The sequence below is a fragment of the Misgurnus anguillicaudatus genome, chromosome 10 (genome assembly GCF_027580225.2).
Source record: "Misgurnus anguillicaudatus chromosome 10, ASM2758022v2, whole genome shotgun sequence".
NCBI classification, from domain to species: domain Eukaryota; kingdom Metazoa; phylum Chordata; class Actinopteri; order Cypriniformes; family Cobitidae; genus Misgurnus; species Misgurnus anguillicaudatus.
In genome coordinates, this window is record NC_073346.2 from 2,961,417 (window position 1) to 2,984,742 (window position 23,326).

The 23,326-nt window shown below is 39.1% G+C and overlaps 1 protein-coding gene across 1 annotated transcript in view; it reads right to left on the minus strand.

Annotated features, from left to right (window-relative positions):
- Positions 1 to 2,333: 2,333 nt before the first annotated feature.
- The window catches only part of tgfb2 (transforming growth factor, beta 2), a 36,526-nt gene continuing 15,533 nt past the window's right edge, over positions 2,334 to 23,326 (minus strand). Inside the window, exons 2-7 of the mRNA XM_055209748.2 lie at positions 16,325 to 16,488; positions 12,147 to 12,279; positions 7,819 to 7,929; positions 7,232 to 7,388; positions 4,871 to 5,024; positions 2,334 to 4,566 (exon numbers count right to left, since the gene is read on the minus strand). Of these exons, the coding sequence (XP_055065723.1) occupies positions 4,408 to 4,566; positions 4,871 to 5,024; positions 7,232 to 7,388; positions 7,819 to 7,929; positions 12,147 to 12,279; positions 16,325 to 16,488 (878 nt within the window). The 3' untranslated portion in view covers positions 2,334 to 4,407. The remainder of the gene's footprint in view (positions 4,567 to 4,870; positions 5,025 to 7,231; positions 7,389 to 7,818; positions 7,930 to 12,146; positions 12,280 to 16,324; positions 16,489 to 23,326) is intronic.

Below are 23,326 nucleotides of genomic sequence, written 5' to 3' on the forward strand. Positions count from 1 at the left end.
TAGATACTCCAGATAAACATCAGAAATGCAGAAACAGCGTGTGTTACGTGAGCTTTAATGTGGGTTAAAATCCTTGCAGTAGAGTTCTGAACAGCCTGGAGATGATAAAGCTCCTTCTTACCCAAACAAGTAAAAAGACTGTTACAGTAGTCTAAACGAGAGGAGATGAATGCATGAATAATCATCTACAACTCATCCTTAGTCACTAACGATCTTAATTTGGAAATGTTCCTCAGTTAAAAGAAGCAGTTCTTCACTAAGTGTTTAGAGTGGAGTTCCAAGGACATAGCTGACTCAAAAACAACACCTAAGCTCCTGAGGCTCAGTTGGACAGACGAGCCTAAGTCACCAATATGTTGTACTATATTTGGGATGTTACTCTCAGAGGCGATAATTAGTGTTTTTGTTTTGTCAGAATTCAAAAGCAAAAAGTTCTCACATAACAACTGTTTGATACTAGTCAGACAGCAACATGATCTCACAAAGTTCCGTGGGATAGTCACAGAATTTTTTGCTCATTTTTCCGTGGCATTCCCACGGATCTCCGCACACCTCCATGGCCCTGCCACGGACTTTCTTTTCCGTGGCATTTTCACGGATTGGTTACTCAACTGCTTTTTCCTATTTTCAAACCATTGTCGCTTCGGTTTAGGGTTATTACGGATTTGGTGTTTGGGTTAGTATGTCACTGTAAGTATTGGTTTATACTATTTTTTCTGATGTATTCTTTTATATTTTCTAAACTTTAATCAATTGTCGCCTGGCGTTGGGGTTAAAGTTGGGTATGGGTAGGGATGTCATTTTATGTAAATCTAACCCTAAACCGAAGCGACAATGGTAAGAAAATAGTTGATTAAGGACGACAATTTAAAGAACTCTCTTACAGGAACAATACAGTTGTATGTCATCTGCATACAGATGGTAAGACATATCACTAAACTGACCAATTAGCTGACTGAGAGGAAATATGTTAAAGAGAAACAAAATAGGACCCAAGACAGAACCCTGAGGTACCCCACATGATCTGATTCACATAAACACTAAAGCTTCTGACAGACAGGTAAGATGAAAACCATTTTAAAACTGATCCAGACATAACCAGACCTCAACCAGATCACAAAGTCTATTTATCATAATGTTATGATCAATAGTGTTAAAAGCTGATGAGAGGTCAAATAAAACCATCACTGTGTATTCCTTAAAATCAGCTGACATCATAATATCACTAGAAACTTTAAGTAACGCTGTTCCTGTGAAATGTTTTTTACGAAAACCAGACTGGAATTTGTCAAATTACCCATGTTTCTCTAGTAAAGGGGGAGTTTCCCTGCTACCACTTTTCCAGAATTTTTGACCATTGTTGAATCAAAAATTTACGTGAATATATAGCAAAATTTCTTGAGACTGGGCTGGAATGAGGCTTCTGGTCTGTGTGTGTGATCATGTGTTTTGGAGGAGACGTGGCTTTGGATGGTGATTTAAATGGAGGGTGGGATTGTGATTTCAGTGCAGCATTTTTCAAAATCAAATACCCTGCATTTAAGTGCTTTTGTTAAACACATTACACATAATTGTTATAGTAATAACAGTAAATGGTGGTGTAAGTAAGTGGTGTTAGTGAGACCAGTATTGTGTGCTCACCCTGTGGTCTGTGTGGTTCCTAACACCCCAGTGTAGTGATGGGGACACTATACTGTAAAAAAAGCACCGTCCTTCAGATGAGACGTTAAACCAAGGTCCTGACTCTCTGTGGTCATTAAAAATCCCAGGATGTCCTTCGAAAAAGAGTAGGGGTGTGCCCCGGCATCCTGGCCAAACTTGCTCATTGGCCTACTAATCATCCCTCATACTAATTGGTGATATGACTCTGTCTCCTCTCCACTAATAAGCTGGTGTGTGGTGGGCGTTCTGGCGCAATATGGCTGCCGTCGCATCATCCAGGTGGAAGCTGCACATTGATGGTGGTTGAGGAGATTCCCCTGTTCATATGTAAAGCGCTTTGTGTACTGAGAAAAGCGCTATATAAATGTAACAAATTATTATTATAGTAAATGATGCGTTATTACATGCAACTAACCATATAGTAAGTACTGTTGTCAATTATTATTAAATGTAACATTGATGCCTTAAAATAAAACATAACCTCACTTTTTAATAGTGTAGCTATTTCAGTCACTTTTCCAACAAAATGAAACAAGCTGAGGCAACAAACTCAACAATTAGGGATAACCAAAATGATATAAGAAGGATCTGGCAGGTCATTTAAAAAATTCAAATATTTTGCTTAATTGTACAACATGACTGAATAAGAAATGAAAACATAAGCACACACATTTCATTGTAACTTAAATAATTTATTTACCACTAGAGCACCACAACAGACATGTGTCATAATACATCATAGTGGGTCAACAATATCGACATCATCATAGACAACAATAACAATAAACAGCTCTGGTGTGACAATGCTGGTGTCTCCTTCCACCTCCTGTATTTCCAGGAAGTCTACTGGCTTTTTTTGCCCTAATAAAATTAAAATAGTGTCACTTTAAAATCTTGGGCATAGGTCGAGGTTGCTCTTTCAAACTGCTACCAGTTTTTCCTCTTAAACTGGTTGGATACGAACTAGTTAAAAGAGGAACCTCCACCTGGAAGCCACTCACATCATCAACTCATGTTACGTGGGTGAAGCTATAACTACGAATAAAAACCAACAAACAATAGTTACAAATAAAAAAACATTTCATGAAAATATTCAGTGCAATTTTTGTAATTAAAAAAATCTCTTTTCCAATGAGAGAAAATAAAATATTCAGGAAGACACCTTGAGATGCGAAAATGTTTCTCAATCAAACCTTGGATGTCAGCATCTGCTGCAGTGCATTTGTGAAGCTGCTTAAACAAACCCAGATTCCCTCACGGATCACACGTACACAACCTATCTGTTATATATCTTTAGAATCATCTCTGACTTTACACAAATCCTCTCTCACTTCTTAAATCAATCTGAATTACCTGCCATGACCTCTTTACCTGTCTCATGACATCACTTCCTCCCACTAGAGTCTAGACCATTGTGTTGGTGACATCACAGCCGCACCTGTTCTTCATGGTGATAAGTGGCTCTGATGATCAAGTCTTGACAAAAGATTCACCGGGTGCTACCTGTGAGCCATATGAATTTAAATTGATCGAAATCTTTGAGATTTGGCACAAACAGGTCTTCTTTCTGAGTAAATTCGTTTTTTTAAATAATTCACCACATTTATTAACACTGTGACTGTGCTGTTCATGCCTGCAGAAAGTATGAGGTAAAAGAAAATATATGTAAGTGAGGTGTATTTTTTATTGATCATGGAAGCAGGAATTTATCAAATGAAATTCAAATTTGGAGAACGCTATACTGATACCCAAGTGAGCAGTGTAGTTGAATGCACTTTCTGCACTCAGAATTGATCTGCTGTTAAAATCGAGTTACATTTTTGGATATCTGCATTCAGTAAGTTTATGCAAGTGGTACCATAGTGTAAACTGTCTTTTATGGTTATTTGTTAGACGAACCACTGTCACGACAGAACAACAATCTGAAAAGAATCTCGCTGGGGAAGTTGACATGTTTATAGCAAGCTACTTGAACACATGCGCTTTAAAAGTCCAGACTTTAAATGGTACCTTGAGTATTAAGATTGGTTACCGCCGCTGAGGAGTGCAACTGTACCTACAACTTATTGGCCAAGCGTTTGTGTGTGCATCCAAAATTATCTTTAGTTGCTCAAAATAACATAACTTGCTGGTCTTGAATTTTTCACGTCGTGATCCTAGTGCTTCTGAGGAAAACTTTTCCATCTTTCTATTGCCAACTGTGACCCATTGCAAAACAGTTTGTTTGTGGCCATCTTGCACTTCATTTGGAGCAGATTTGCAGCAAACCAAACCCTTTCCTACAAATGTTTGCCAGAAGCTCTTTAGCAGTAGTGGTAAACTACGGCATTGGACACCTACACTCACAGAGGCTGGTCATTACCTACTGTAGCCAAATATCAAAATAACAACCAGAAGACCAACTTTATTATTGGGAAAACCAAAACAACAATGAGAAAATAGCAGAAAGTATTTGTTTGAAATAAATGTTGGAACAAGGGATTTTCTCTTCCGCTTGCTTCACATATAAACACCTTTCACGTACTTCCAGTGTTTGCCAAACTCACATCCATAGAGTGATGAGTGTGTGACGTGACGCACGCCGTCAGGGTCCGGTTTCCAGCACAAGTCCACAAATCGACACGCAATGGACACTGCATGTCATCTTGGTGTTCGAGGGTGCATACTTATTCTGTTGTATCATGACACCCTGCCCAGCATGTCCGTGAGTTATTGTGTGTTTGTTGTAATGAAAGTGATCGCTTCCTAGCTGCACTTGCAGGACTTGACAATCATGTTGGAGAGCTGCTCAATTTTGGGAGTTCTGCCGATATAGTAAAGGATTGTGAGGGGTTCCAGATCCTGAGACACACAGCATGGAGACGCAGACGCATCTGGATTTATGGTATTATAGAGGCCGAGGATCTGACAGAGAACAGGAAATGCGGTCATTCAACTGAAACCATTTCTTGCGAAAATGTTGACTTAAGATTCATAGATGAATGTGAAAAAATACAGTACACATTTGACAGATCATTTTCCCAACGTGACTTACAGTGCATTCAAGTCATATATTTTATTAGTATACTGTGTGTTCCCTGGGAATCCAACCCTTTTTGGGAATTTTTGCTGTATTGTTCGTTTAAACTCTTGTGTATATTCTGCAACAACCTAATGTATGTAACCTTTTCTAAATATTACTACAACTTTGATCATTTGGGTTTCTCACCTTGCTGTACTGAGTGTCTGCGCTCCACAGATACGGACAGGCTCCTGCACAGAAGTTGGCATAATATCCTTCGGGTTCGTGAATCCACCTCCAGCCAAGATCCTTCTTGAAATTGATGTAGAGGGAGCGTAAACAACAGTTATCCTGCACGTTTCTGTGGGACCATGGGTGAAAAACATAATTCAAAAATGGTAGACCTGAAAATTCAGCATAAATCAAATGTTGTTCTTATTGTTGTATTCGCACAAAAAAGTGAAATTTAGGCTAAAGTCTCAATCTAATAATCTAATAACAAAATTTAATTTTACTCATTGATTTTAACCTATGATATAATCTTACTGTCAATATTAAAGAGATCATGGTTATATTTTCACAGAATGTTTTTTACATTATGTAAAATGATGATTTTACGTAGAAAACACTAAATCACACATAAATGACATTAGCTATGTTTTCACAGACTGGTTCACAAATGCAAACTGGTGACCCTATTAATAATCTGGTTTATGAGTGATTCTATAATTAATTATAATTCTATGATTATACGATCACGAAAAAACTCGAAAATTTGTGATAATATCACGAAAAAAGAATCAAAAAGCCACGTGAGTGTGTAACGAAATTTCGTGAGACTGGGCTGACATATCGGGCTCTATCTTACACCCGGCGCAATGCAGCGCAATGCGCGACGCAAGTGTCTTTTGCTATTTTCCACCCTGCATAAATATAATTTTCACGTATAGCGCTGCTTTGTTTAAATACCAAATGCATTTCCCCCTTTTGTGCCCATGGGCGTTCTGGTCTGAAAACGAGGTGTGTTCAGGCGCATTGTTGGCACGTTGCTATTTTGAGGCAACTAAAATAGACTACACCATTGACCAACAAAAACCTGGTCTAAAGTTTAAAGTCAATGGCGCAATATGTTTTTTTGTTATTTAAAGAGCGCATTAGTAATATGCGCCTAAACGGGACAACAACGCGGGTTTGCTTAACACATACATGAATACGCAGCATCACAAAAACGCTTTTAAATATGAAAGATTAAAGGATTAAATGTAAAAGATTATTATTGAGTCTCTTGGACATAAATGAGGACTAATTATGAGACATTAGAAGGCACAAAGAGCTGCTTCACCTGCAGCCTGGTAAGTAAATAAATGCTTTGCTTTAAACAAATGCGTCTGTTTTTAAATGTTTTTTTTTTAAATGCTACCTCACGGATTTATTGTATATGATGACTCTGTACCTGTGGATATAGTGAGATGAGAAACATTTTTCAGTAATACTTAAAAAAAACTGACACTGTCCAAGTGCTGAAACGTGCGGAGAGCCGTTTGTAAATTCTTTATCTCCTGTTTGTTACAAATAAAGTATTTTACAGTACAAACCTTTTCTTACATACTTGCAAATTATTTTTTGATGATATTGGATAGCCATAAATTTAAAGCAATTAAAAGCCTGCTTTTTTACTTTCGTGACTAAAAGATAACGGGTTTTAAAGGTTTTAATGAAAAAAATAACAATTTCAATACAAGTGTAAAACAACACAATTATTTAACATTATTCTTAAACTGGGGATCTTCTTCCTCCGCTTAGTTTTTCAGTTTACAAAGTCCGTCATCTAAATAGGGATTAGACATAGCGCCAGCGCAACTGGATTTAAAGCGGATGAGAGCTGAGACTCTCATTGGTTTATTGACAGGAATTCTGTATTCTTCATAATCCTTGACAAATGTGAAAATAATGAGTTCATAGAAAGTGTGGAGAGATTAGATCAGTGAAGTTTATCCATTGTAATGCATATGATGGTTTTAGGCAATTCCTATGTAATTCCTGTGTAATGACAATAGTTTGTGATTTTTTTAAGTGTGAGCATACGTTGACACAGAATTACCAACATTGTCAAAAAGCCAAAAAGTCAAGGTGCTTTGGGGAACCAATTGCGGTTCTTCTATGGCATGACGGTAACAAAGCTTTTATAGGACCTTTATTTTTAAAGCGGATGTCAAAGAGTATTAAAATTAAACTTAAAAGCACTGAGGTAAATCAGTGTGACTGCGAAAGCAATGGGCAGGGCAGAGCGAATACAGACGGTTTCGATTATGAGACATTTGAGTCACATTTAGTTTTAATCCAGCAGTGATAGGTTTTTCAGTTCATTGAATAAATGCAGTCTGAATTGATAGGTGGGCCAGGCTGCTTTGATGCGTGTCCCACCAGTTGCATAATCCTGGGCTATGGCTGTTTCTAACAAATGACAGATGAGTATCTATAGAGACACCAGAAGCACTGTGGAGATTCATGTGATTCAAATACAGCCTGTGAGGAAAGTCACTTTAGCTTTTTGAGAAAGGGATGGACCTGGAGCAGAAGGCTGCGTCCAGAGCTCGTTTCTTTCTGTGGCTCTTGTGCTGGGACTCCAGACGGTATGAAGGAAGCAACATCAGCAGCAGGTGTGGAGACTGACCACTGTGACCACGGCGCGCTTTATACTTCCGGTCCGAGTTGTCATCTATACCTGCGGAACGGGGTGAAAAACGGACGTTAAAGTTCCTTCTATCTTCTATTGGTTGGTCATACAGATAAGTTTCATCGGCACTGTCTCTATGCAGGTCTGATCAGGATTACACAAATAACGTAATGCTGTGATAGTGTTTCCGGGGAAACCAAATGGCTAACATATAGCTGTCTCTGCATACTAATACACATATAAACATATAACCTGTAACATTTGCCTCAGTTACTACAGCAAAACAAATATATATTTCAACTCATACTTAGGCTGCACAACTTCCAACTTTATGACAAAAGTTAATATATAAATGTATTAAAATACAATCTGATGAACTTTATGGACACACATTCCCATTTTTCTCTCCAAAACACACAGACACAAAGAAACACCCTCATACACAAACTAACTCATTTGCACCCCCACCCAAATCCACCTGCAAAGCATGTCTCCAGCTCCTCGCTCTTGTTGGGAATGATGTAATTATTTGACGGCACAAATGTGCAGCAGGGACAGTGCAGGCTGATCTTGAATCCATTGTTTCTGTCTGGTGGGAGATAAACAGTAAAGAAAACACAAAGGTTAGATAATCTACAGCAGATAAATGAGATCATATCTGGAGCTGAGTGAACCCACTCCCACAGTCCCTTAGTTACTGCCGTCTCTCGGCAGAAAGCTCCAGAATCCATCACTGCCATACTATAGTAATGCGAGTAATATCTCCTGATCTATTCTCTCCTGTGTGGATCTCCATCACTGTGGTGGAGATCCGCTGGGCTGAACCTCTTATGAGCTCATGAGCTGTGTGTACGGATCATAACGGATCAACATCAAAGACAACCATTTGGTTTACACAGCTTTAGCATAGATTTGCTTGGGGTTCAAGTGTCAACTGCATGGTTTCATGAATGACTGTAAAACCCCCACCCGGAAAACTACGCGCCAGATGTCTTATGGCCTGTGAGCTTTGCATACATTTTTTTATTATGAACCCAAAAATCACTTTGTTTTCGATGCCCACACTATATATTTTTAGTTTGTTTATAAATCTAAAAGAAACCATTTTGGTTATAATTAATAAGTTATATTTTTGTGCCGAAAGCACACCTTTTCACTGACGTAATGACGTGCACTTGCTAGCCTGTTTCATTTACGTGTTCTCCGAATGCTAAAGAGGAGCCTCGACTAGCCTCTGAATGAAGTTACTTGGAAGGACCAGTCCTGCCAAGGAAGTATCCTTGACATTGAGAAACACCTTGAATTAAATTACTCAGATCAGGACAATCCCAGATCATAATATGCATCCACCAATCACATGGCAGTTGCTTCACTGCGTTTAGGGGTGTGGTCCTGGTCAAGACAATCTCCTGAACTCTAAACTGAATGTCAGAATGGGAAAGAAAGGTGATTTAAGCAATTTTGAGCGTGGCATGGTTGTTGGTGCCAGACTGGGCGGTCTGACTATTTCACAATCTGCTCAGTTACTGGGATTTTCACGCACAACCATTTCTAGGGTTTACAAAGAATGGTGTGAAAAGGGAAAAACATCCAGTATGCGGCAGTCCTGTGGACGAAAATCCCTTGTTGATGCTAAAGGTCAGATGACAATGGGGCGACTGATTCAAGCTGATAACCACTCGTTACAACCGAGGTATGCAGCAAAGCATTTGTGAAGCCACAACACTCACAACCTTGAGGTTTTCTTGGCACACTTTAGGCCCCTTAGTGCCAATTGGGCATAGTTTAAATGCCACGGCCTACCTGAGCATTGTTACTGACCATGTCCATCCCTTTATGACCACTATGTACCCATCCTCTGATGTCACAAAGCTCGAATCATTTTAAATTGGTTTCTTGAACATGACAATGAGTTCACTGTACTAAAATGGCCCCTACAGTCACCAGATCTCAACCCAATAGAGCATCTTTGGGATGTGGTGGAACAGGAGCTTCGTGCCGTGGACGTGCATCCCACAAATCTTCATCAACTGCAAGATGCTATCCTATCAATATGGGCCAATATTTCTAAAGAATGCTTTCAGCACCTTGTTGAATCAATGCCAAACACAGTATTAGTATGGTGTTCCTAATAATCCTTTAGGTGAGTGTACATAACCAAAACAATAAATACATTTTTTCAATTTAAAAAAAAATGCACCCAAAAATCCTGACTCCCAGTGCCTGTTTGAGAGTAGGCTATACACAGACAGAAAGCAGGGCCTCCTGTTTCTGAGGACCAGTCACTTATTTGTGTATTGTTGGATGCTCCTTTAAAATATATATTTTTACACAAAACAGTTTTGTATGTGCAAAATCATCCATGGTCTAAATTGAACAATGCACAGAGTATAGACGGCGAGAGGGACACGCATTTTACTGGGAAAGAAAGACCTGGCACTGGTGGACGGGACAGATGACACAGAATGTTTACAGATGTGAATCTAAGGGTCATCAAACAGTTATTAGTTTTGTTGTTACAGTAGTTGTTTTTTTTGTAAAGGGGTTACTAAAGTCACTAAATCTAGCCATGAAGTTGCCTCAGACACTCTTCGTTACGGAAGCAAGTAAACTCCACCTACTGATTAACATAAAATTTGAAAATTTGCATACAAGTTGACTTAATGAAAACGAAATGTCAAATCATCAATTGCATTTTACTTTTCAATTTAATCATAATAATAATTTATTACATTTATATAGCGCTTTTTGGCAGCACTCAAAGCACTCATCATATGAAAGGGGGATTCTCCTCAACCACCACCAATGTGCAGCATCCACCTGATGATGCGACGGCAGCCATATTGCGCCAGAACGCCCACAACACACCAGCTTATTAATGGAGAGGAGACGGAGTGAGATAGCCAATCAGTATATGAGGGCATGATTAGTAGGCCAATAGGCAAATTTGGCCAGGATGCCAAGGCACACCCCTACTCTTTTTCGAAAGGGATATTTAATGACAACAGAGAGCCAGGACCTCAGTCTAACCTCACATCTGAAGGACAGTGCTTTTGACAGTACAGGGTCCACATCACTATACTGGGGTGTTAAAACGCACACAGACCACAGGGTGAACACCATCTCACTTTAACAGGGTAGATGCATTATTACCTTCAATTTTGGCACATATTTTGCGTACAGTTTTCTATAATTAAACGGTAAATCTGGATTTATTTTTATCATTAATTAATTAATTTAAAATTATAAGAGAAAAATCGTACATACTTAAAAGTCCCGCAAAAACAATAGAAAATAATCTTCTGACTTCCAAACTCACTAAAGAGTCTGTCATAGTAGCCTACTACATGTTAGAGGTCTTCACAGGTCCACTTAGATCCGAAAACCTGAGGTCCGACCCGAGACCCGATCGGGTTCGGGTCTAAAAGTTTCACATGTGCCTCAGACACGAGTTGGGTATAATAATAGTGGCATCGGGTCTCGAGTAATTTAAAATCAATGTGTTTTGGGACCCAAAGACCTCTCTCGCATGTGTGCGTCAAACCTCTCCTCTGTTTGCCAAGAGCACATGCGACATTGTGTGGCTGGCGGTAGGTTAATTTTCGTTGAGACAGACATGTCAGTCAATTTTAAATGTACAAATTGTTTGCGAGCCCACCAGAGTTTCTTTCTGTCTGACTGGTGTGTGTGGGGCTGCAGACTGCACACACGTCTATGCCATTTACATTCAGGTCCAGTAGGGTTAAAAAAATGCCACTGGTTCGGGTCGGGCTCCGGTCTAATTTTCTCGGGTTTGTCTCGGGTCAGGTCTTTCTTTAAAAAAAATATTTATGCACGTCGGGTTTGTGTATAAAGTGATTCGGGTCATTTCGGATTGGGTAAATTTTTTTGGACCCGAGAAGACCTCTAATATGTCTCAGAAAGCAATGAAAAATTTGTTGAATAATTATAAAATTTATGTTGAAATGAAATACAAAAACCTGGAGGGCATGAATAAATACAATAAAAAAGACTGAGAGAAAATTACCCGTAAAAAAATCAGTAAGCAGCTTTATTTATTCATCTCTGAATGGGGGTTTGTTAGTCACCATTCTTAAATTAAAGCTTTACCTCAATTAATGATGTAATGGACTATTAGACCTCAGTCATATAAATTACTGTAAATAATTCACGAATTTACTGTATCCCTTACTGTGTACGTTTCATCAGATTTGCCATTATTTTTTTTACATATAAATATATAAAAATATCTGGGTGTCCCCTTAAGTCTATTTTTTAGCTTTTTATGGGAAGTCCCGGATTCCAAATTTTTTCTCCATCCTAGAAAATAACATATTGCTGATTTTTTCTTACACTGTAGTCTCTGTTTTTATGTTGCAACATCTCCAGAAGAGAAAAACGGCAAAACTTAAGCTGCGTGCACATCGCCAGTGACTTGCAATGACAGAACAATTCAATCTTGTTCATTTCAATGGAAGCTTGGTGACTTCTGACGACGTGAGACTGTTGGTGATGGGAAGAGTTTAACTTTATGAAAATGATGAGCGCCTTTCGGGAACGACTACCAGTGTGACTAAGGCAGTTGGTAGTCTTTCGTCATTTGTCTTTAATCAGTGATTTAACAGGGCGATTATTCAATTGTTTATAATTTAATTACAGATGCACTCCGTCGCTGACGATGTTCACGCAGAATTAGTGTACGTCTGTTGTTTTCTGCAGTACAATTTAGTTTATGGAGTCTTACATATATTCACCCCAACATATGTTAAAATACATTCTCATTACCAGACATACACACTCGCTTACCTCTGTGAAGCAGCCACTCGCTGACAGCCTCCGTCACATCGAAAGACAGCCACTCCCCCTCCGTACGTGTCCGCACCACCTTACTGTCAATGTAGCGCTGCGTGGGTGAGGTGATGTCTTTATGAGCTAAAATCTAAAGAAACAGGAAACACATTAGCATTGATAACCCACAGACCACAATCAATGCCTTCGATATGCCATCCCTTGTTCACCCCGTTTTAAAACGGTACCCCGTCCCCAGGCCTCAAACATCAAATCGACCGGTGATCCCCTTTCTTGTTTCCACCACCCCGATCCCTTCCTCCCGCTGGAAGCTTCCTGATTGATTAGCCAGGTCTAGGAAAGGCTTGAAGAGGCTGTGCTAGCGGAAACAGATGCCGAACAGGGTGCTCTGTCCTTCATGGCTGCGTGTTTACATTGGACGGCACAGCTCCTAATGTGTAAAACACTGCTTCAGCTGCAATCCTTGCAATGGCTTAGCTTTCCTACACCAGGCCGCGGAGATGAAGGCTCCAAAATGGAGATAATTCTTAGAATAAAACTACAGGGGTCTACCATGCATAAAAGAGTGAAAGAGCTTTCCGGAGAGCTTTCTGGAATGTTATTATATAAAGATAAGTCTCATTGCTGAACTGCAATAAGACTTGATTTGTTTAACAGAAGAACTGAATTACTCAAATATCAGTATATGGTAGTGTGCAAAAGTCTTAAGGACATTAGCTTCACCAACAAAAGTTTGGTTCAATATAGATTTCCATACTTTTTTTGCCTGACATTAATAATCAAGAGTGATTTTGTGTGAACAGGGAGTCCTACAACAGACAGTGTGGCCCACACAGAGATCTGATTTCACCAGCATCCAGTCAGTCTGGAATCAGACAAACTAAATCCATAAATCCATTCAAGATGCTTGAAACAAGCTACCTGGTCAGTTTAGTTAAGGCACTACTAGCCAGACCATTAAACAGAGACTGGAATTTAATTTCGGGCCAGGCACGTAACCGTCAGAACGTGTGTGTTCAGATGAAACCGTCTAAAGTGTGTTTACGCTTTCTGGGTAACACGTCAGTGTTATTTTATTACATGTTTGGATCATTTCTGTCGAATCTGTTTAAAATGATCCACACAGGAGTTTCATAGACCCACATTAGTGGCCAGTCCCCCTTATTGGCTAAAGTCGGGCTCACACTACAGGATTATTGGACCGAATTTATCCATATTTTCCCCTCCCAAGAATCCGAGAGAAAATCAGGTCCTGGACGTTGATTGATGCTGATGTTCGGCTATGTAATGTGTGATGTTTACAGATCAAATCTTACATACCCTACTGAAAAAAAATCTAAAAGCTGGTGAGCTGGTTTTTGCTTGTGTACCAGCTTGCTTTTAGCTGGTGTAGCCAGCCTGGTCTCGCTATTAATACGTAGTATTTACATGTAACTTTAAAAAACAAAAAAAAAATTTTGTAAACGTAAACGTTTAAATGTAAATGTTTAAATAGATGCTGAAACGTAGAATGTAGACATATTTACAACATTTAAATGTAACATTATTACATTTTTACAGCTAAAAAACGTAAAACATCTACATATCTTTCAATCCATAAAGATTGTTGTATATTTTCCCTTCACCTTACCCTAAAACCAAACCATTTTTTATACAAAATGTTTAAATATGTAATGTATTCTTTTTATATTATGCAACGTAATGGACAGATGTTTACTAACATTTTAGTAACAATAGTAACAATATAGCATTCAAAAGATATTTTAAATCACTACAGTCCTACGCAAAACAGTTTATTAAAATAATTTAACGTTACTGTTACAAAAAGCATAACAGACACACAAATGTAACCACAACAACTTATTTATTGCGAATATTAAAATCAGTACCAAAAGTAGTTAAAATGACAATGTGCTGCAGCCAAGGTCCACTCTGGAATGCATGAAGTAAAGTAAAAAGAAGTATTAAAGTTATTAATCTAAGAGAACGTCGATCTCGGCTTTCCTCTGTCACTGCACTTTTTTTTTTAAACGTACACCAATGGAAACATAAATAACGCAAATATGTCACGTGGCACACAAGAGCCAATGAGCTTTTGATATCACTGTCGTAAAGCAATGTGTCGTAAAGCTTCTTGAGGCGCGATATTTGAATTAAATTTTATAACGAACGATTTTATATCTGACTTTACGGTTGCTCAATTCAGAAAATATGACTGAAAACATGTCATTAATATGAGTAAGAAACGCCAATGCCCGCAATTTTTATATTTATGAATAGGAATAACCTACGTAAAAAATGTTACGTTTGTAAAGCTGTAAAATAATACGTAAAATATTTTACATATTAGTCCTGTCAAAACGTCGATATTATACGTTTTAGTGTGTTTTAAGCGTAAGTAAATGTATGGTACAACCACACTGAAACGTAAAAATACACATGTATTCTCATGAGATCACGTTGGTGTTGCTAGCTGGTTTAGCTGTGCTTTGGTAACTTTTTAAGATGGTTAAGCAGGACTTAGCTGGTCAGGCTGAAAGACCAGGTGACCCACCAGCTTGACCAGCTTTGCCAGGCAGAAAGGACCATCTTAAACCAGCTACTGCCACCTTAAACCAGCTACCAGCTTATGCTTATACATCATTACGTACACAAATAGCCAATGAGAGAGGAAGGTGAATGACAGACCTTTTGAAATAGCAACCGTGAAACAGTGTTTCGGTAGACAGGGGAGATAGAGAAACTGCTTGTGGAAGTGTGGAAACAACTGCCTGAATAATGCATCCGTGAAAATATATCATGTTGCCTCAGAAACAAGCTGAAGAAAAATCGTCTCGGTTTTAAACACTCCAGGTAGTGTAATAAGCTTCACTAGCTACACTAAAAATAATAATAAATCTGTCACAATCTCCATTCGTTTAGATCTACTTCCCCGTGAGGTGAACCTCTTAATACATGACTATTATTTTAGGCATCATAATTAATGAAATGTTTTATTACATTATCAGCACTAAACTACTCTTTTCATTCTGTATTTATGTATTTTCAGCTACAAGAGAAAAAATCTGACCTATAGTAATAAAAGCCTCTCCCTACCTTGTCAACTCCTTTTTAAGCCTCCCTCACACATTCACCATCTCTGTGTTAGTGAGATAGTGTTTACTGCACCTGTCATGACAGACCTGACACATGAACAGCGGAGGGGAGCGAGGTTAAACGGAGAGGCAGGTGGTGGGTGGGAGACCCAGAATCCAACAGGACTGGGATTTTATTCTGCCCTTGAGACCTTTCAAACTCTAAATCACCAAACAGCATTCCAGCCTCATTTCTATCCACACACATACATAAAACCTTACTGATCGATGGCCTGAAGCCCTACGGGACCCTTAAAGTAAATAAATGAACATATGAGGAAAGAGAACGGAAAGAAACCAGGTTAAAAACGCATGTGTGGACGCTTTTGTGCAAGAAGTCCGTTCGACATCAGTGACGTAAATGGCATCTTTGCATCACATTTATTTAAGAAAAACACACATAAGTGTGCGTTGTAATAAATATTAGCACGTCCGTGTTTTGGCTGTAGGACACATTACAGGCAGTTCTTTTGTTTCTATTTGCTCTGCAAATAAAAATGACTCAAAGCACGATAAACTCTTGCATATCCCCAAGCAATGCAAAAACTGACACCTTGTCAAAACGTCTTGAAGCCAAACAGTACAATGCTTCAGGGATGTTATAAGACATCTCTGCATTATTCTTGAAATGAGAAACACTGTTATATAACACATCTCTTGTTGCCTTTCGTCTCAGAATAAATCGTTTTTGGAGCCTTTGTGGCACAAGTGTCGTTTGAGTGTGTAAAGTTTTGGTAGGCAAAGAGACAAATAACATAATGAAACTAATGTCTTCTCCTTCTGAGTCAGTACCTAGTTACAGCGGTAAACAGCTGCCTAATACTCGCTCTGCACTCAGTGATGTCATTATCGTGATGACGCAAACATACTGTGGTTCGGACCCAAACAATTCAATGAGAAAATAGACCTGCAGGGGAAGTAGGAGGGAAGCCCATTGAACCATAACAGCTTAAAACAGTTTAGACAAAGTTGCTGCAGTATTAGTGGAGCTGACATAAACCTGATAAAAATGATGAAAGGATAAGGGAGGAGAGGACTGACCTGATAAAGCTCGATCCGCTGCTCGGACACGCGAGCCTTTGAGTTCTGCAGCCTGAAGAGCCTCAGCTCTGCCTTCACCAGGTTTGAGGCGTTCTTCTCCATGGAGCTCACATCGAACCATAGCCTCCTGAAGTACGATTTGTGAATTGTTGGAAAGATGACATCTGGAACATAACACACAGTTGGCACTGTTACTGCCACGCAATGGCAAGCTCTTATTTCAACTCCAGAACCCTTTATTCACTTTAGTTGGAGATCTCAGCATTCTGACTTTCCTTATATAAAGCTTCCCAGCACGGTCTTTACAAAGGCACCGGCTGACCCTGTTAAATGAATTTGATAAAAAGTGAAATTTGATAAATGACTACTGGCTCCTAGGATCAAATCAAGCGTTTGCGGTTGGGTGAAACCTAAAAAAAGGACTTTATAACAGCACTAAACTACTTCTTACAGTCGTGCCAAGAGAGAAGCTCAAAGCACAGGGCAGTGATGTTGTAATTATAACAAAATGTGAAGACACACCTCTCGAGCTGTCACGCGAGGGTCAACCGGGGTACAGTCCTGCCCCATATGGTTCCTGACCGAGACCGGTAGCCCAACACTCACGCGGTACTCGAAACCATGTGTGAATGTCATATGATTTGACAGGGCCCTGTACAGCCGCAGCATGTGCCGAGAACCATGTGTGGAACAGCGAGATGAGAGCGTCACCCTGAACAGTAGCTCACCAAATTAACAAAGACAACCAAAGCCAGATGCACAACCACGCAATCTAACGGCGCCGTGACACAGCATGAATTTACAGTGCCGTGATGTCCTGTGACATGTAGCGGTATATTCGGTTTCCTTAAGAGCCACCCACAGCTATTCAGGAGCGTGATTGAAGAGGGCTACGCCATGCCGCAACGCAACCATGTGGAATAAGCGTGTGCTTAGCGCGGGCTTCGTATGTTTCCCGTTAAAACAGAGAATGCGTGCGTGCAATGATGTGATGCGGTAAGGCAGCGTATGATGAGGCCTCGAAGCACTAAATTGTTGCACAGAAGCCGGGGATTAGAAACCTTCAGCAATTTATGTAATAAGCCTACACAGCAGAAGCAGGACGTCCATCCACAAGAGACAGAGAGTTGAAAACACAGAGCAGCTGCAGTGACTGAAAGAACAATCACTGCTTTGAAGAAAAAATACATCTATGAATTTTCACTTTCATCTTGACTTTTATTGCTTGGTTAGTCGTCTCCCAGAATTTGCAGTTTAACATTGTGATTAATTTACAACAAATCTAGGAAAACATAAATATCTTTGTCATGTTTTTGTCTTATATTTCATACTGTAATTGGGTGAGCTCTGTGCCTACTTGTTTCCTACCAATGATTATATATATATAATCCGCGAATGGGGTAAGAAAAAAATCTTAATTGTTTTCTTATCTTTCAGACGTGGTAGCCGAGATATGCAGCCTACCTAGGATGCATCCTCGCGTTTGAGAAACACCCTAGGTGATCTTTAGTGTTTTGCTACTATACTGTACGTGAATGCAGCTATGATCTTCCGAGCAGTTGTTAGCATGGTTGCTAAGATGTACCGGGTTGTTGCTAGGTGGTTTCTCATGTTCAATATTCTGGTCTTTAAATTTGGAGGTGCTCGTCATAAGTTCGAGCACCTTGTGGTGGAGGAAAGATGTCAAAACAATTGTCTTAAGGCAAAGGAGAAGTATTGACAAAACCTGCATTTAGAATTTATTTAGGGTTTATGGTTTTGACAAACCCCTAACCTGCTGTATGAACAAATTATGTTTTATTAACAAGGTTCAGGAGGAGCACGATCAGATAATAAACAAATTCGGCGCAGGTGCATTTCATTAGGTAATACTTTAGTCCTGAAATCGTTTTTCGACAACCCTCCACCACCCCAACTCCCCACTCATATCTGTTTTTATCCCACTTAGGAATGGGGGAGTTCTCCGGGTTCGGGCCATACCCCTCGAGCTTCACTCCGGATCCAGAGCCCTCCCCCAGGACAGCACGCCAAAATATGGCAACACACGTTGATGAATACAGAAGTGATGGTTATACAGCATCTACTGTAGCACGCCACTGTGTCATTATAGTGGACATATCATGGACATATCACCGCCGCTTAATCTACACTAATCAACCAACCACATCCAACCACAGCACTGTGATTTAGTGCAGAGTGAGAGAGAGAGCCCAATAATTGACAGCCCAATTGAGTTCAATTTCAAGACACCGCCATTATGGCGATCAGTGTTTGCATTTCATTAACTCATTTGCATTTTAAAGATGCAGTGTGTAAAGTTTAGCGGCATCTAGTGCTGAGGTTGGGAATTGCAACCAACGGCTCAGCCCACTGCTCATCCCTCACTTTTGAAACGCATAGAGAAGCTACCAGTAGTATAATGAACATGATACTTAAATATTTTTTAAATATATGTGTAGGAATAGTGGGTTAAGCAAAGGGCATTGTATAGAAGTGTTAGGCTTTCAAAAAAAGTCAGAAAAAATAGGGGGCCTGTGCCCCAGCAGAGCTTTATATCTAACAACACCCCTGCTAAGTCCCTTTATTCTAATTTTATGTATAATTTCCCTTTTTTCAGTGAGAGACCTGCAGTACAGAAGGTTCAGTTAAGCCTTAAAACAAAAAAGTTACTGAAATTGTTAATATTAAAAAATTAATCTGAAATTTAAATAACAATTTAATTTTTTTAATCTGCTCCCCAAAAAAACGCGATGTGTATTGTATTGCGAACCCAGCATTGAGATACAGATCGAACCATGAGCTTAGTGTTTTGTTACACCCCTAATAGACATAAGAAAATATACTAACATTAAAAAGAAATAGAAACTATACACATCACCTTTAAAGTCTCATTTACTTTATTTATTTATTTGATTGATCCAGGAAGATCCCATTAAGATTAAGATCTCTACTGGTCAAAACGGCTGCACATGGTTTAATACAAGTAACAAAAACAAAACAATCCAACAAATCAAATAGGCCAAAGGTCAAGAGAAGCACTTACAAGACTCTTTAAACGCACAATACAAAATACAAAGTACTCAAAGGAGGCAAAACCTCTAGCTTCAATACATTTTGTAAGTCGTTCCAAGCCCTAAAGGCATAAAAAGAAAAAGCATGCTTTCGAATTTCGAAGGATACCTTTGGGACTTTTAGTCAAAGATGCAGCTTCGATCTAGTACCATAACCATTATACCAAGAAGCGTCTTGGCAGTAAATATATACATGTAAATTCCTCCTATGATGCAAAGAGGACCATGATAAAGATCAATAAAGGATACAGTGATGTGTACCAAATGTCACACCACATACAATACGCAATGCTGCATGATAGTCTAGTTTTCTTAATAAAGATGAAGTTGCATGGATGTAAACAAGTTCACCATAATCAATTATTGATAAACAACTTCTCTCAGCCAGCTTCTTTCGGGCCTCATAGGGAAAGCAGGTTTTTAAACAACAATTTTGGTTTAAGCTCCTTAAACAAATCATCAATGTGGACATTAAATCTATCCATATACCTAAATATTTATAAGAATTCACTCTTTCAATTTGTGTGCCATCTAAAGTTGAAATTGTTACATCTGTATCCTTAGAATGAGTGCAACTAAAAATCATGTATTTTGTCTTCTTTGAATTATACTTAATGTGATAATGAATGTTGTATATCATTAAAAGGATTCTTTAAATTCAACAGAGCTTGGTTTTATAGATGATGCTGTTGTATAAATAATTGTCATCGACATATCAAAGTACATTAGCCGAGTCAATTCCAAAATCTAAATCACTGATAAAAATATAGAAAACAGAATAGAAGATCCTTGTGAAACTCCTTTATTTACTTGAAGAAAATGAGAATTATAATTTTCAAAATTCACAAACCATTTTGCAGCTTTACTTATACCTATAGATCTAAGTTTCTGTAACAATAAATTATGATCAACAGAGTTGAAAGCGTTTGAAAGGTCAACATATAACTCTGCACAGGACTTTTTACAATGTAAAGAATTTATAAGGTCATTAGGAATTAACAGAGCTGCAGTTAGGGTATCTGCTCTAAAACCTGAATGATGATCATTAAGAATATAATTATATCTTAAAAATGTTATAATTTGCTAAACTGAAATAAAAAAAATGATGTTTGATTTTTTTTTATTGGAAGAACAAGACATAAATACTGCTGAAGAAAATGATTTTGCAGTGTAGATGTAATATCATAATCTTGTGAATTTAGCCGCACGCCCTGCTTTGGCACATACTGTATGACCCGCCAATCTATGACTTTATAGGCACTTTAAAAGGCAAAACTAACCATCTTGGCTGGGCACATTTCTAAGAATGAAAATATGGGCTTATTATTCCCTTTTAAGGAATTTTACTGGCACACATAAAGTCTTTGACAGCACCTTGTTACCAAACACACAAAATTATGTGATATAAAATCATTTTACCATTTACCAACAAAACAAGATAATGTAGGAAATATTAGCCGAATCTTCTGTCAAAAATGAACCAGTTGAACCCGCTATGAGGCACACAAAAGTTCTGATGAATTATCTCGCGCACAAACACACACTAATAATAACAACGAGGCTTTTTTACGTTCCCATAAATCACTCGTCAGCTTTGCCATTGCAAACACTTGGATATTAAACTCAGGAAGTCTTCCCGAGTGAGGACCACTTGTAATGTGCGCCAAAAAATATGTACAACAGCTTGATCTCACAAGAGCTTCCTTCCTGAGAGGAAAGACTTTACGCTTTCTTCCCGAGTGCCTCTGACAGAGTTTCGCTGTGGTAGCCGCCAACTGTTTGGTCACTGTAAGCGCTTATCGATCGCTTCCACACAGTTTCCAACACCTGCGGTCCAAACCTCTGCTGAAACCTCTCAAAGCGGCACATGCACATATGTGAACACATGACATCATGTTTGTTTAAAATGTTGAAACCATAAGTCCTGCCGGAGTATAAGCTGTTTATCCTATGCGGAGTATACATCTTGAAGGCATTAAGTAGTTAAATAGACATTGGAGCTGGATCCGGGTTCCCGATCCGCACCCCTGAACGCTCACTGATCAAACACCTGTGCCAGGGAACGCTTCCCAGTGTCCTCTGCTCTCGCGCTGACCCCATTCCTACTTCCTGTGTGCTGGATTCTCTCCAGGCATTAATGAGAAAGATAGATCCGCATGCTTGTCTGCTCAATGACACGGTGGTCCGTCCTTAGGTCTGGAAATAACTCCTGTTGCCGACCGGACCGTCCCTGCCTCCCTGACAATCAGGCTGGAAACACTGGCAGATGTGCGTTTGACCTAGTGTTTAAATCAAATCGCTCACAGGTATGCTTCCCTAAACACACACTCACACGGATGAATACTGCAGCTTTTTCTTTTTACAGTACAGGAAGTCTCAAGATCGGCATCAGATGTTTAGGTTATGTGTCGTGCGACCAGAACTCCATTAATCCACCATGCAATTCTAGTTACTAGATGGTTATTATTAACGAGTTGTATGTGAACAGCAAATGCTGAGGTTGGCTGGCAGGCTTTTACAAGATCCTGTTGTCTGTTTTTGAGTGGCTTCCTTCAGGACGACGGCTTTGTCCAGGCAGTAGGACGCAGGAAGAAGGTGACCCTTTTTTCGAAAGAAGTATAGCTTTAAAACTCTTAACCATCTCTGTCCTCATTTGCAATGCCATGATTCTTACAGTTTTTTTACCTTTACCCTGACCAATTACGTTTTTGTATAGTACAAGGGTTCCCACACCTTAGTTAACTTCAAATTTAGGGACTTTCCAGGTCCAATACCCCCAAATTCAAGGACTAAATTTGGAGACACATTTCAAGTGAAAGCAAGGTTACATCGTGTTACCTTTTAAGATACATTGTTACAGTTCCCTTTCAAGGGAACTCGCACTGCATCACTGCGGTGACATATTGGGGACGCCTCCAGGGGTAAGTGCGTCTGAATGTGTATATCAAATTCAACCAATGGTGAGGCTTAACGACAAAGACAGGGTGACGCGGGAGCCAGGAAGTACATCGCTATCTGAAATATTGCCAAAGACGGTGTTACAAGGATGCAGGAAGTATGGCAAGGGAGACGCAGCGTCTCGTTCCCTTCTCAGGGAACAACAGTTATATACGTAACCCGAGACGTTTTCATGTGTCAAACATAACTATGCAAAAAAGCATTTTGGTATGAATCAACATTCGCATACAGAAGATATAAGCATTTAAAGGGAACAGTTTAGCACGTGTGCATAAAAGTCTAGAATTTTTATGATATTATCCTACACTACACAGGGAATTATATGGATGTTTTTATTCATATAACTTCCTGCATAAAATAGATTCAAGCACTTTCAATGACCTGAATATCTATGTATGTATATTTTCATAAACTTCCCAGGGCCTTGGATTTTTCCCCCAGATTCACAAACTCTCAAGGATTTCAAGGACCCGTGGGAACCCTGAGTATAATAAAATATGCAGTATGTATAACATTCAAGTATATGTGTATTTTGGAGCTATTTTTATTATTGAAATAAACATTTATTTATTTATCTATCTTTTTAAACCTCAAAATGCATATTATTACCTCAAAGGTATATTTTGGTACCAAAAATATACATTTGAAACCACATTAATGCGTCAATCTCACCTTGACATTTATCAATTTCTATCATTTCCAGCTCTTTCTTTCCCAGTACTCTGTATGTGTGTGTATTGGACAGTTGTTCAGAAGTCGTCCTGCAGAAATGGAGCGGTCTTCATGCACGGGCCTTTAAAGTTTGAGGTATTTTTAGTTCCCAGGGATTATGAAGAGAGTTGTTTTCAATTTGGTATTGGCAGGTGAGCCTCTGGGTGAAGGGGAGAGCACTCAGATTCTCTCTCTCTCTCTCTCTCTCTTTTTATTCCTCTCTCTGTTTTTCCTCTTAGTCCTCAGCTGTTTCTTTCTCTCT